The sequence below is a fragment of the Mytilus trossulus genome, chromosome 10, assembly GCF_036588685.1.
Source record: "Mytilus trossulus isolate FHL-02 chromosome 10, PNRI_Mtr1.1.1.hap1, whole genome shotgun sequence".
Classification (NCBI taxonomy): Eukaryota; Metazoa; Mollusca; class Bivalvia; order Mytilida; family Mytilidae; genus Mytilus; species Mytilus trossulus.
The window spans coordinates 38,970,289-38,987,061 of record NC_086382.1 but is presented as its reverse complement, the minus strand read 5'-3'; the positions used below and the strand labels follow the sequence as shown (position 1 = coordinate 38,987,061).

The following is a 16,773-nucleotide window of genomic DNA, read 5'->3' as shown; positions in this document are numbered from 1 at the left end:
ATTGCAAAAACGTTTCACAAAAAAAATAAAAATCTGGAAAAACGAAGCATGAGAAATAAAATCGTAATTATGAAGGAAAAAGAAGTTATTACTCACTCATTCTTGGATATCATGCATCCTTAATTAACGGACATGGAGACCTTGCGGTCAACTTTTAGTCTACTTGCAACTTTTTTGAAGAAAAAAATATTATTCATAGTAAGGCCATAGTTATTATATTTTTAGTTTTACGAAATTTTTTGACAAAACCAATGGGTAGGAGGAAGAAAAAAAAAAAAAAAAAAAAAACTGCTGCTGCTGATTTTTTTTTTAATACCAACAGTCAATATCATTTTTTTTTTTTTTTTATTTCACCATGAGATTTTCTACTAGTGTAACAACTATTTTATTTTTCTTGACAAGGTTTGAATTGAAAATCAATGTGCAACAACTTACTAAATCACCAAGAGCATAAATTTAGATTCTTTCATGCAGTTATGAACTACAAATTTATTTTTTTTTGCATGAAAAACACTGGGTCGGAGGAGAAAAAAAATTAAAAATCAACATTTTTAATTTTATTTTTTTTCCTATTTGGCAAAAATTAGGGTAGGAGGGTTTGTAAAACTAAAACTAAAAAAACTACGGCCTAATTTCATGGACTTCATTGATACCATACATATTGCAAAGGTAGAATGGTAACAACATACATCAGTTACTATTAGACAAATTTCAGAAGGTATTATAGCACACTGACTTTTTAATCAAATGGGGGACATGCACGAGAAATTAAGAGCATAGACACGAAACACGGAAAATAAATAAGAGGAAACACGAAGCATGCAAATCAAGCCAAACACGAGAAAACGAGAAATAAAACGTCAAAACACGAAAATACAGGAAATAAAAAGGCCGAAAACGTTGCATGAAAATAACCCTTTACCACCCTCTTAGATTAGTGTTAATTCAATTTTCTTTTTATACTCTAAGGTTATTATTGCACAAATGATTAAGAGTCCTTTTGTTTAAGTCATTAGTAATCTTGACCAATTTTTTTACAAAGTTATTTAAATTTTTATAGCCAAATTACTTTATGTTGAGGTTACAACTTGGAAACACAAACTATTTTTTTCATTGCCTTATTTGCAGTTTTGAATATTTTAACCAGATTTTTAAAGGATTGAAATATGAGAAGAAGATGTTCTCATCTTTTTTGTATCGATGATAAGGTCCTTGGTGTAATATTTACGGAAAACACAATTTCCGTTTGTTTACTTGTTTATTTGACATTTAGCTGCTTGCATGACACTTTATGATCAATATCTTTTATTATTTGATTTGTATCCGGAAAACCTCAGAACTAATGGACTCTGAAAACTGCATCAAGTTACCAAATAGTATTGGCCTTGTCAATGGCATTAAATTTATCATTGTCAGAAAAACTGATTTCTTAAACCTTAATTTGTTTCAGATAATGCGCTGTAGACAGGGATCTGAATAATCTCAAATAAACTAATTTCTTATATAGAATAAATTGGTTTTGGTATTGCCTTTTCTGTGCAGTTAAGGAATCAAGAATTATTAGTATAGCAGGATAATATTTCAGATTTAGATTTTTACTGAAATGTTAATGAAATATGAACAAACCTTTTAAATTATTTATGGGCTATGGGTATACACAAGTTAAGGGGAGGGCAATTTTGTTGACCATTGAAATAATGCAGTGCATGTATGAAATAAATATAGATTTGGCAGAACAAATTTAATCCATGTTACTATGGATAAATAAAAAGTTGTATTTCATCTAAAAATTGTTTTTTAAAAACAATCAGACGTCATCATAGCAGACAAGAGCTTTAAGTTACCTATCAAATTACTCATATTTTATTAATCTAAAAGGTTATTCATTTGTATAAATATTTACTTGCAAGCTGCATCATACTAATTTTGGTTATGACAGAAGCCTTTTTAAAAGACGACAGTTAAACAATAAAATTTCAAGTAATAGCCTAATGGTCAACTACTCCTAAGTTTACACCAAAAGACTAGGCTACTGTAATCAACTATAGTTTACTGCATGACCTTCAACAATGAGCAAAACCCATAGTATGTTGTAAGTTATAAAAGCTTTAGAATGACATAATGTCATCTGTATCTGCTTTTTCACCTCATCTTTACACTAACCTGAAAAAAACATGGCTTCAGGAATAAAAATGATTGCTCAGTTGCAAGAAAATCTGCCAATATATGAGTGAATTTTATAAAGCACTGGATGGATTACTGATTACAATCAGACATTATGCATGTTTGGCAGCATAAAAGTCAATAGTAACAGCTTGCTCCATATGAAATAGTACAATTATATAGTTAAATATCATGCAAACATTTAAAATAAATGGTTGTTTAATTTCTTTTTCAGGGCAGTCTGATGGAAAATAGGTAAAGAAATAAATGGACAAAGAGCGACCATCAACAATCAATGACAGAAATAGTAGTCGAAAATCGTCCATTTCAAAATCTGCTAATGAGAAAACTCGAGATTCTAGTGACCGATCAACATCAAGAAACAGAAGTTCCTCTCTCGATAGACGGAAAAAATCTACTAGAAGGTCTGAAGAAGTTCATGCTCATAAGGACTCTGATTCAACTTCAGAATATTATAATAATGAAACAAAAGATGAAAATCGTAGACTCAGTCAGTCACAGGGTAGACCTGCATCAAGGTATGGGTCTACAGAAAAACTACTGCAGGGTCAGGAATACATGCAAACTAAAACAAAAAAGCAACATTCAGAAGACAGAAGAAGAAATTCACAGTCTGAAGACAGGAAAAGAAGTTCCAAACCATCAGGAGGTGATGAGGACAAAAAAAGTAGACATAGCAGTGGAGGCAGTCGTATTTCTTTCCAAAAATTGCCAAAAATCAGTGATAATGATTCAGCATCAAAATATGAAATCTCTAATGAGTATCCTATGTCTGATATGTCAAATAACCCTCCTACTGACCATCAGCATGTACGAATGGTTAAAAGCAAATCTGATGACAATGCCTCAGCCCATACAATCAGTAATAGCAATTCTGGAAGACATAACTCAAAAACATCATCAGATGTCAAAAGGTCAAAAACGATCGAAAGCTCCATTCCCAATCAATTTAATAAAAATGATTTTAGTATGCCAATGTTTTATGGTGTGAATTCTGATCGAGGAAGACAAAAACTTCTGAATAGCGATCATACAATAAGTCTGTCAAATGAATCTGGGACTAGTAACGATTTATACAGTAATGGGAGTATGTCAGGCATACCAGATCAGAGTCGACAGTATCTTTCAATTGATATGGAAAGGTTAAAACATCAGAAGAGTGAAGAAGATTTAAGTATAGCTACATTAAGTGGATATACTCATCATGGACTACGTCATAGTTTTCCGAGTTCACCATTCACACAAATTATTCCGGTTGATGTGCCAAAAGGGAAATGCAAGTTTTTCTACAGCATTATTTTTTTATTTTGCTCATTGATAGTGTTTTGTCCTACGTGTGTGCTTTTGAGTGTTCTATTGCCAATAATATATTTCATAAAAAAGTTGTGTTCATGTTGTTGTTGCTATGGAAACAAATGTCAAGCAGGTGAACTGTTGACTAAAAAGGAAATGCTAGCATTACGCCAATGTCAAGGTAAAACTGACATCTACCAAGCTTTACTCATTGTCGAAGCTGGTTTGGATATACATCGAATTCAAGATCTTATCAATGCAAGAATAGTTTGTGCTGAGGATGAAGAAGGCATAAAGTTATATCCAAAACTAACCAAAAAAATAGTTCAAACATGTTCTGGTCTTGCTTGGGTCCAAGATACCAACTTTCTCATGAAAAATCATGTTTTTCCTATGCCTTCCTCGTTAGAAAATTTAGAGGATGTACAAGAATACATTTCAAATAGAAGTTCTCGAACTTTGACCTCTGGTCACTCTCCATGGGAAGTACAAGTTTTACAAGGATTTGGTGAACACCGTGATACTATACTATACCTCAGAATTAGTTCTTGTATAATGGATGGCATGTCACTTATGTATGTATTACAGAAATCATTATCCGATTCTGGTTACTTGACTGCTCCCAAACTTAAATTTTCCCGCCAAAATATATTTCTCAATAGTTTGAAGTCACTATTTGTAGGACCTTTAGTTTTTATGCAAAAATATTTATTTATGAAGAGAGATTTTAATATGTTTCATGGGGATCATGTTCATATATCAGGGAAACAAGTGATGACGTGGTCTGAACCCTATGACCTTGAACAGGCCACTCGTATCAAACAAATTACCAGAAGTACAATGAATGATATTCTGTTGTCTGTTACAGCAGGTTGCTTACGGACGTATTTTAATCAAAATGGTGTTTTAAATCCTTATGATATCAAAAGTATGATAGCCGTTCATTACAATTCTGGTTGTTCATATTACACAACTGAGAATAACAATTATATACACATGAGTGTACCTATACCAACAAATACCGAGGGAGCTATTCCTCGTTTATGGAAAGTTAAACATATAATGGATAAATTAAGTTCTAGTGCATTATTTTCAGTGACTCGAGGAGCAGTTTGGGTCACGTCATGTCTTTTTTCCGTTAGTATATTTCAGAAATTTTGGAATCATATTCATGGTAAATTTACTTGTGTCATTTCAAATATTCCTGGACCAGAAGGAACTCTGACGTTTGCATCAAAGCAAATTAAGTCTGTGATTTATTGGGTTCCACAGTTACATAATATGGCTGTCGGGATTTCATTCCTTAGTTATGGACAGTCCATTCGGATGGCTGTTGTTGCAGAAAGATCGGTGCTTCCAAATCCTGAGGTGCTCACGAGGGACTTCATTGTGCAGGTTAGTCTTAATAATGAATTGTTTTAATTAAGGCATGGTCATGATGGTAACATAATCAAATATTTCACTTCTTTTCCCCTGGTACTATTCTTTTCAGGATTCATGGATATTGGTGAGCCAGAAATTATAGGTTTTTAGCATAATTTAAAGTTGTAGACTGGTATGCAAAATTTGTAAAAACCATGAAATTAAACATCCAAGAAATTATATTTTCCTTGATCCACTGGAAAAAAGGTTTGCAGGAGATAAAAAGTTGAGATCTCAAGAAAAGTTCCATAACTGTTTCTTATTCACATTCCCACTATATGAAAACAATGAAGAAAGTGCCAAACTTTTCATATTGATGCAAATTATTTACATTCATTTATTCAAATTAAGTTATTTGAGTTTTCATGCCTCATTTATGGGCATTATGTTTTCTGATCTGTATGTCTGTTTGTTTGTCCGTCTGTCCTGTTTTAGGGTAAAGTTTTTGGTCGAGGTAGTTTTTGATGAAGTTGAAGTCAGATCAATTTGAAACTTAGTACACATGTTCCCTGTGATATTTACTTTCTAATTTTAAAATTTTAATGCCAAATTAGAGATTTTCCCCCTTTTTCACAGTCCACTGAACATAGAAAATGATAGTGCAGATGGGGCATCCGTGTACTGCGGACACATTCTTGTTTTGTGATAAAATATCATGTAAATAATGCTTGTATAATATTGTGAAACCTGTTTTTTAGCTAAACATACAGGAGGACATAAAATTATCTTATTTAATAATTTCATGTTTGTGTATAAGCTAAAACACATGTGTCGTCAAACTAAATCTTAAGTCCAACCTTGGTCCTGTAAAAATAGTGTTCAAGATATTGGAAAACAAATTGAGTTTATTCTGGCAGGTGCTTGTCAGTAACAAATAGTCAAGAGAGATATCTGAAAGACTAATGAAGGCCTGAGGCAATTAAGTCTGAAAGTGATTTGAGCAATGCAAAAACCATGAAAACGCATTTTTTCAGGACCTCCAAGTTGATAAACTTTTTTGATACTGATATAACACTGTCACATTATCTTACCTCCTATACATTTCTAAGAATGTGATTTGTTAAAAGTGCCCTCCTGGAGACCGTGTATATTTGATATTAGGTTAGTAGGGAGGCGGGGCTTGTCTCATACACGGTTAGTAGTGGCATTACGTCCCTTTATATTCCATATAAGGTACCCACTAGTAGGGAGGCGGGCCTATTTCATACACTGTTAGTACTGGTGTTACATCCCTTTATAAAAACAAAATGGTACTGAGAAAATATTGTAATCGTTTCAACAGACGAAGAAATTGATGATTAAGATTGAGAAAAAATCATAAAACACATTCATGACATTTAAATCTAAAAAGTTGTTATAATGTTGGTATCTTTTTTTGTAGGATCAATGGAAGTATTTTTTTAATGCTATTTGTAACAGTATTGAACACCTGCTCATTTTGATAGGTCACTTTGTAGTCTAAATTTTACACGATAAGATAGTTGGTAAATAAATTTGTTACATAGTGTGGTAGTGACCTAATACGGTATACATGTGGTCAGTGAATTCCATATGGGGATTTGAGCTTTGCTCTCACCCAATATGGAATTTACTGACCACATATATATACCGTATTAGGTCACTAGCACACTATGTAACTAATAATATTATTACAACCAATCTGACTTTAATAAAGTTATACATTTTTACAGCTATCTTTTTTTCAATGTAAAGTTTATAGGTATATATATTAAATTATATAAAGCATTTCTGATTGCCATGTTTACCATCTATATTTACCATTTTCATTATCTCACAAACTTGCATATAGATTTTTTGGGAAAAATTATTGACAGTTATTTTGTGTCTTCATTATCATGGATATAAATCATGTTAATTCATATGATTTGGATATAAAAAAGAAGATGTGGTAAACCGTATGATTGCCAATGAGACAACTCACAAAAGACCAAATAATACAAAAATTAACAACTAGAGTTCACTGTACAACCTTCAACAATAAGCAAAACCAATACTGCATAGCTTTATTATTTTCAGCTATAAAAAAACATCAGCTTATTTTTGTTGATGATCATTTTTTCTATTTTATGTATGCTTGAAATTTGAAATGTTTTTTTCTTGAAAAAGTAAAAAACAGGGCTTATTTATATTTTATCATGTTCATTTCAAATATTTGTTCACTCATTAATGTGTTTACAGATGGATAAATTATCAGAATTACTTGCTCATAGAAGAATACCAGGAGAATATCTGACAAAGAAAATAGAGACTTTACAACAGCTTGATGATGAAATACATTCAGAGCCTTCAGTCCATCAGGTACATAGTATTATATTGAGGAACACTGTATCTATATATAGTCAGAAACGTATAAATGGAAACATGTTGTGTGAAGATATCACATCAGTTAGATTTCACATTATAGGAGGCTTTGTGGTTGATTGTCCTGAGTAGTTAGTATTTTGCATCACCTTCAGTATGATTGAATTATTAAACGTTAATTGCTTTTTATGCCCCCGCCCTAGAAGTTGGAACTTTAAATTCTTACCCTTAACTGTCTGTACGTACATCTGTCTGTCCAAAAATTTGATTCCGTTTTTCTATCTTGAATTTTATTGGTGTAACTTTAACCATCAAAGAGTTATGCCCCTTTATAGATGAGAAAATTGTTATTTTTTTAGTTTCTGTTCTCTAACTTAAGTTTGCCTCAACCAAATGTTATGAAACTTATACACAATGCTTATTACTACAAAATAAAGATCAAGTTTGAATTTTGGTGGGGTCATTTTAACCATTCACGAGTTATACATGTATGCTCCTTTAAAAATGGAAAAATATGCATAAATGGTTAGTTTCAGTTCTGTAACTTAAGTAACGTCCCAACCAACCATTATGAAACCTATACACAATAATAATTACTACAAAACTCAGATTAAGTACAAATTTGGGTCGCGTCACTTTTATCATTCATGAGTCATGCCTTTTATAAAGTTGTATGCGAGGGGGGCATCATTAATTTTCATGGAGACACATTCTTCATATAGTTTCCATTTTGATTGACCTAGCATCACTAAAAGATGAAAATTTTAAAGCAAACAGAAAGGACAGAAAGATTTGTCTTTGACCCCTACTATCAATACAAGTTATACAATTGTTGAAAAAGAGGGACGAAAGATACCAAAGGGACAGTCAAACTCATAAATCTAAAACAAACTGACAACGCCATGGCTAAAAATGAAAAGACAAAAAGACAAACAATAGTACACATGACACAACATAGAAAACTAAAGAATAAACAACACGAACCCCACCAAAGCTTGGCAATCAAATCCTATAGTCATGATATCAGAACTAAATATTAGACATCTTTCATTAATTGAAGCCTAATTCTATTTGGATTGGCAGAACTTTCAGGTCTCTTACCAGTTTGTTTATTATACATAATTCACTTATTAAGAATTGTATTGATTCTACTTATCACAGCGGTAAGAGGTTTCCCCGTATAATCAAACAAACGTCAGCATAGTCATTGCAAGAACATGATCGTCAATATCCAATTTATCATTGTCAGAAAAGAGCTTTTTATTCAAACTTTTAGAAACAAATATGCGTTTTCTTTATCATGATTATACCAGAATTTCTGATGTGTATTGCAGCAAATCAGAAAACATATATCTAAGCATGCAATTCATTCATTGTTTTTGCTGAGTACGTCCTTTAAATCTTTCCTCAATTGGAATTTATGAAATCGTTAATTTCTATTAAGGATGTATATTACCAAAATGCACTTGTGTAGTAACATTAAGTCAGAGTTATTCACTGTCATCTAGTGATTAATTGTGTATTGGAAGTCTTCCATTTATTGGACAATGTTTAAATCTGTGAAAAATTAAGCTCTGTGAATGACTCCAATAATGTGTTCCCACTAATTTTATAGAGCTTAAAGAATGTGTTTGGGCTATTAGATATAAAAAGATGTGGTATGAGAGAACTCTCCATCCAAGTCATAATTTGTGTAAAAATTAACAATGTTTGAGAATGTTCCACCCTCCCTTTACACATTAATATCAATTTATGGTTAACTAAATATCAGTTAATAACTCAGCCGATCAGTGTTACTCAGTAGAACAAAAAGATCATGTCCTGTGTCCTGAACATGCATGAAATATTTGCCACTGGACATTAAGCAACCAATAATCAATCTTACAAAAAGATGAAAGAAGAAGATGTACCAAATATAAAAGAGCACTTACAGTTATTGACTGACAAAGGTACTTCAAAGCCCAGCTTCAACTAAATAGAAACCATGTTGTCCCAGACTAAAATATCAATCAGTATACCTCCATTCAATTTATTGTATAGACAGTATATAAAGCCTAAGAATTCTGACAGCATAATAATTTTCAAGCCCAAAATATGAATATACTGAGGAAGTAGGACCATAATTGTTTTAACTTGTTGATTATAATTGATTATTTGAGGCGTTTATTGATAAGTTCAAGTGACCTTATATCATGTTGAAGGCATTTCCAAATAAAACTTACAAATAGGAAAAAAGGTAGATTTTTTTGGATTTTTTACAGTATATTATTAACATTAGATGATAATTTAAATTTAATGGAAAATCTCAGTTGAAATTGCTTCAACTTTGGCACAATCCTTCAATTATCAATTATTTTGATTACTGAAAAATGATAAAGTATTAGCAATGTAATCTTTCTAAGATAGATTAATGATCATCTGAGGTTACATCATTAGAAAACTATTAAAACAGCTAAAAATTGTAAATGCTGGTCAGAATTGCAGAAATATACTGACGAAAAATTGTAAATGCTGATCAGAATTGTAGTTCAAATACTGACGAAAAATTATAAATGCTGGGCAGAATTAAAGAAAGACTTGTTAAAAGTCAACGCATTTGTTTTCCATTTTGTTCTAATACCATCTATCATTACAAACATAAGAATGGTAATGTATTAACACCTTTTCTTATTTTAATCAATGTACATAGTTGTGGTATTAAACACTTGGCAACAGAAGAAATTACTAACATCAATTTTATACAGATGTAGCAGAAAATATTACACAATTATATGGGAGACTGTTTATTTTGATCCAATCTCAAAATAGTGTACACTTATATTCAAAGTTATTGTAATGGGTATTGTATATTGTATCAAAGTATATCATCAGGAATGTTAACTGCAATAGTCTTGATCTAGTTTAAAGACTAATTGTTTTCAGTTAGGTTCTAGTGTAATATCTACTGGTTATACATTTATATTTACTGATACTTTTAAACTCATAATTGTATTCCAGAATTGATATATTGGGACATGATCTGCTGTTCATTTATCCTGCCCCCCCCCCCCCCCTTCCCCCACCATAGAGGAGGGAACATAAAGCTTTATCCCTTCCTTGGAATTGTCTGTAATTCAAAAGTCAGTTTCCATTTTCTATATAACTGAAGTTTGCCTCACCCTAAACTTATGAAGATTTTTCACAATGCTTATTACCACAAAACACAACACAGATCAGGTTTGAATTTTGGTGGTTCTAGAGTTAAATGCCCTTTAAGCTTTATAAATGGAAAAACTGCAGAAGTTTTCATTTCAGTTCTCTAACTTTTATAATTTTACATCAACCAAATGGTATGAAACCCAACATGATGCTTCTTGCCACAAAACACAGATTAAGTTTGAATTTTGGTGGTGTCACTTTAACTGCTGTACTGTGGATTCATTATTTTTCGTGGTATGCCAATTTTCGTGGTTTTTGTTGGTTCTGGAGAACCAAATGTTCAACGAATCACAAATTTGCTATTGGGTTGCATACAGACCTGGATGAAACCACGAAATCAACTATCAACGAAAGCGCAAGATTTCCTCAATCCACAAAACTTGATAGCCATGAAAATAAATGAATCCACAGTATCTAGAGTTATGCCCTTAAGCCAAGTTAAGGCTTGAGTTACAAATGAAAAAAATGCTGAAGTTTTTGTTTTTTCTAACTTAAGTTAGACTCAACCAAATATTATAAAACTTATACACAACACTAATATAATCAACGCAAAACTCAGATCAGTAACAAACTTGGGTAGCATATTGTCTGGTCTGTTCGTCAGTTATGTCCTTTTATAACATTATATATATATATGCAAGGGGGACATCAGCTACATTCTCATTTATTTTTTTGTGAATTCATTAATAAAAGAATAGTTCAAGTTAAATTTTATTAACTGGATTTTTGTGACAAAAATGTCTGTTATTGAATTGGGGATGTACGGTGGTCGGGCAGGCGGCAATTAAATGTTGTCCGTGCATATATCATGAACCATTCAACCAAAGCTTTTAAAATTTTAATATGTTGTTACTGACAACAAAATGAGGGTCAAGTTCAATAATGGCGATTTTGACTTTTACCATTCAGGAGTTATGGTTCTTCAAAGATTGAAAAATGGGAGTTTCCAGTCGTGTCGGTGCATTAACTCATGAACCGTTCAACCAAAGCTATTAAAATTTTAATATGTTGTTACTGATGACTAAATGAAGGTCAAGTTCAATAATGAAGATTTTGACTTTTATTGTTCAGGAGTTATGGTTCTTGAAAGATTGAAAAATTGAGTTTCCAGTCGTGTCCGTGCATTTATGCATGAACTGTTCTACCAAAGCTTCCCAAATTTTAATATGTTGTGACGGATGAATAAATGGAGGTCAAGTTCAATAATGACAATCTTGACTTTTACCATTTAGGAGTTATGGTTCTTGAAAGATTGAAAAATGGAGTTTCCAGTCGTGTCCGTTCATTACACTTGAACTGTTCAACCAAAGCTTCCTTAATTTTAATATATTGTTACTGATGACAAAATGGAGATCAAGTTCAATAATGACGATTTTTACGTTTCCATTCATGTTGTTGCATTTACTCATGAACCATTCAATCTAAGCTTTTCCAATTTTAATATGTTGATACTGACTACAAAATGGAGGTCAAATTTGATATTGACGATTTTCACTTTCACCATTCATCAGTAATGGTTCTTGTGATATTGCCAGGACACAAATAAATGTTAATAAATCCGGTTTGCTGTCGTTGTGACAGCCTCTTGTTGGATTTAAAATTGTCAATACAGGAAAAATTAATTCTGTCTGAAATGGTATAATTTTTTTTAATGTATTTTTCAAATCCTTCTTAGAGGTAATCCTAGGAGATTTGATAACATGAAGTGTCTGATTTATTACGGTGATGACTGTTAATGAGCATAGAATGTTTATTTGTATAAGAAATCATATGTATATAAAACACCCACGCCACAACAAGTTGGAGATCTTTTTTTTTTATTGAAAATGTGATATAAATAATTATTGTGGTTTACAGTATGTCTGCATGGCGTCATTACAAAACCTGACATAAGTCTACTTTGTTATTATTTGATTTGTCGCCATAGTAATGAAAATGGCAGTTGATCAGTGTTAAATTATTTCAAGTTATCGACACTAGAAGAGTAAAGATCATTACAATGTTTGGTAATTCTTATAAATAATTATCAAACAAATACCACAATGGTTTGTATCTGCTGCCAATCGTTTCGCACACATGTTTATTCATCAATGAAACTGGTGGAATTCTTGCCAACATTCAAAGAAATGTAAAAATGCATCTAAAACAATGATTGCTTTTTAGAAAATATGTAAAACTATTAACATTTGGCCAACTTTTCTTAAGTAGTATTAATGTCTTTTTATGTCTTATAAGATTCCTGAAGTTGTCTCCCCTTTCACTATTTTTGCTTAAATTTTATTAAGTTGGGCAAAGGAGTTGGTTAATAGTGTCAATGTTGACCCTATTATAAGTAAATTTCTATGTACATGAAATATTTTTAAATAGATGGCAAGTACAAATTCAACAAGTTCTGAACATGCATTAGAACCCTTATGATTACATTTATGATATCATTAATGTACACTATTATGAGATTTTTTTTATTTTAAATGCCCTTTTTGGTAAAAGGCAGTGGGATATATATATATTATACCATATTATGCCGGTTAGTTATCATTCAAAAAAGAAATTGATTAAACTGAATAATTTTGAAAAATAGAAATATTAGTTTAACTTCAGGTTGATAGACTAAGCAAACTAAAGTAGAGTTCTATTGGTAGAGTTTCAAATTATTCCTTGTTTTTATGAGAATTGAATGAAATTTGATTAAAATCTGCCAGATAAATGGTAATCATATGTTAGCCTGGTGTTTTTTTTCTTCTCAGAATTGTTTTTTTAGTTGCTTAATGAGGGCGCTATGAAATCATTGTGTGAGTTTTCTTGCATTTCCTCTATTATACATTATAGGATATGCTAGAATATTTATATTAAGTCATAAATAAGTTAATGTTAAATTAATTAATGCTTTGGTATTCAAAATTTCAAATTTATTGATGCAAAAGACCTTTCGTAACCATCATTTACAGGGAAAACAAAGTCTTTCGGGAAATATAATAACAGTATTATATCCGAAGTGACTTAATAAAATATATTATTCTTCAGAATTAATGGCTCCTGATAATTCAATAGGCTTCCATTGTTTGATTATGGGGGGATAATACTTTATAGCCTTGCCAGGAATGTTTCAGTTTAAAAAAGAAAATTGATGATTATATTATATCTATACTTTCATCAAAATCATTTGATTTATTGCTCTTGTTGTAATATGAAATAAGAATTATGCATTGAGAAAATTCAATTAACTACAAAATGTACTGAAGCTCTGTTATAACATCAGGCGGGTTATCAGATGTTGATATGTGTCAGGGGAAATAATGGATAGGAAGTTGAGAATTTCATTGAGAAATTATTGAGAAATATTTTTTTTGTTTGTTTGCACTTACTTGTCATGCTTGTAGATTTAAAACATATCAAGGTTGTGTTTTTTTTTTTTTTTTGCTTTTTTTTTAGATTTGCAGGTTTTTGTGGTTGCTTGCTTAGGTGACATTTTTGTCTTGCTGCCTGCAATGAAAGTTGCATCATTGCATGCAAAATGAAGGATAGCAGTAAATTAAGACGGCATTTACACTATTTTTATAAAGCTTTATATTTAAATTCTGAGTGTTGAAGGCCTTAATTGTCTGCAGATAAATGTTTTATGAAACAAAAGTTTCTGACTGTCATAGATAGAACGCTTTTCCTCATTTTCATGGCTCATACCATTTATTCTGCTAGGAACATATAAACTGTTATATTTATTCCAGAATATTCATTCCATTTGGAACCTATCTTATCATGATTATGAAGGAACTTCTATTTCGTGACAGAACTACACTACAAGTTTTTAACAACAAAATGCATTACAATTTATGCATATGTTATTGCAATCTTCTAGAATAAAGTGGAATTATTATTAATATTGAGACTACAAGTAATATATCATAATTACTACATGATACTCGAACAACAACAGAGGACAACTTCAAGTTGTTTGGTCCATATTTTCAACAATATATCAGTGAATTTAAAAAAAAGAGATATATATTTGCACAGTGTTATATAGAAATGAATCTTATGTAGAGAAATGTCATTGGCGGATTCAGGGGGGGGGGGGTTCCAGGGGGTTGGAGCCCCCTTTTTTTGGCCGATCAATGCATTTATTTGAATGGGGACATATAGTTGGAACCCCTCTTTGTCCTGGGTTAGGACCCCTGCCCCTGAATGTGCAGCAGACACACTTACTCTGAGTAGAACAATTAAGTCATCATGTTTACTTGGCAGACAGAAGCACAATGTCATTATGATATTTTTGTTTCCAAGTTAATCATCACAACATGAATGCCTCCTACAAAGATCATTTATTCTTAAAGCTCCAACCATAATATTTATGGTACACAACTATTTGTCTTCATTAGAAGGCTGTAGATTGTAAAAGGAAAAACATATAGATAGCAGTAGTACAAATTATGTAAAAGTTCAAAAAGACCAGAGACTTGTTGATGGTTATTGTAATTAATTAAGGTTCTCATTACCTCTTTTCTTTGAAATGGCTGTGCTGATTTAATGAACCATTTGGTGTTCTCAAAATGAATATTGCAACTGAAAAAAATCTGATCAAAATCAAACTAAATCTAGGTTATTCAAGTCCAATTCTCTCTTAGACCCTATATATTAATTTGAAGGCGTAGGAGCCTACTCAAATGACATAAGTCATGCATGTTCTCATGCTTAGATTTCCATTGGCAAAAAAGGCAGTTCAATGCTTGAGATCACAAGTTGATGATAATATGATAATAAATCTACCTAGATCAAAATATCATATTAATGAAAGATGAACACATTAATAGGCATGAGACTAAATTACAAAAGACAAAAAGAAAATACAACAAGATCAAAATAAAAAAAAATAGAATCTCTCTTAGTACATGTAGTACACTAATATTCCATATGATGAAATTTTCAAGCTTTTCAAGGGTATGATATATTTACTTGAGGAATGACTGTAATATTTTTTCTGTCTATGAAGAAATAACATAAAAAATTTTGTGCACACATGTAGCGGGTTATTGAACAGTGTGCAACACATTTTTATGTTATTTCGAATAAACAGAAAAAATATTACAGTCATTTCTTATAATTTAATTCTAAATTCCATTTTTAAACCATAGATAACCATGAAAAAACGTTGATGACGTCACGGTCACATGACTAAAATATATGTCTATGGGTTCATAACAAATAACGTCAGCCAATGAATCAGAAGACGTGTGACATCCAAAATTAAATTATAGATATATATAACATATATTTTGATGCATCTTTCTACAGCTACAGATGAAGATGGCAGTTATACAACAAGAAATTCAAGATCTGAAGGGACAGCTGGATACTGATAGTCGTCAGAGGCATTTCTCTAAAGACCAGAAAATAGTCAAGAAAATAGAGAACTTAAAAGAGCATTTTAGGGAACTTTTGGTTGAATGTAGACAGAGGAAGGCTGCTGAGAGTGAAAATGCAATGATTCTTACTGAAGATGATAATGTAAGCATTTCTGTTTGTTATATTTAAAAAATTGAGAATGGAAATATAAATGTCAAAGAGACAACAACTTGAATATTATGCAGACAACAGCCAAAGGCCACCAGTGGGTCTTCAAAGCTGCAAAAAAATCCACCACCCAGAGGTTGTCCTCAGCTGGCCCCTAATTAAAAAATTGTACTAGTTCAGTGAAAATGGGCATCACACTAGACTACAAAACATATAAATTCAATGAATTAACATTAAAAAAAAACAAGTCTAGCAAAGGCCTTCCAGGATGAGAGAATGATTATAGGGTTATTTATTCATTTGTCTGTATAAAGATATTAAAAGGGAACATGGTATTATTACCACAGAGATAATTATCCATCAAACCCTAATCATACTAATACCGAATGCCATTAGGAGGTAAACAACTTCAAGTTACTATATATGGACTTATACACTGAGTAATTCATGCAGTATAGTAATTAAGCTATAAACAGATTAGAACTTTAAAAATGATATTATTGCTTGTTCCTGAAATCCTGACCTTAAAAAGTGGACAATCCCAGAGTTCAGGTAAAGGTTGTCTGCTTTCCTAAACTTAGAGAGTGTTTTTAGACCTTGACATTTTTATATTTTTTTTAAAGACTATAGATGTTTTTGATTGTTTTGTCTCATATATATATAGGGCTGCTGTTTCATTGTGTTTACCCAAAATTTCCTTTTGTTCACAATTATGTTCTTTAATATGACCATCAAAAAAGGAAAAGTTGAAGTTAAAAAACATGGGTTGAGATCTCATAAACATGTTTAACCCCGCCACATTTTTGCACCTGTCCCAAGTCAGGAGCCTCTGGCCATTGTTAGTCT

General features: G+C 31.6%; 1 protein-coding gene across 2 annotated transcripts in view; it reads left to right on the top strand.

Moving 5' to 3' along the window:
* Positions 1–16,773, top strand: part of LOC134687319 (uncharacterized) — a 70,002-nt gene that overhangs the window by 29,262 nt on the left and 23,967 nt on the right. For both annotated transcript variants that reach the window (XM_063547521.1, XM_063547520.1), the window contains exons 3-5: positions 2,399–4,872; positions 7,099–7,218; positions 15,709–15,921. In XM_063547521.1, the coding sequence (XP_063403591.1) occupies positions 2,431–4,872; positions 7,099–7,218; positions 15,709–15,921 (2,775 nt within the window). In that variant the 5' untranslated portion in view covers positions 2,399–2,430. The remainder of the gene's footprint in view (positions 1–2,398; positions 4,873–7,098; positions 7,219–15,708; positions 15,922–16,773) is intronic.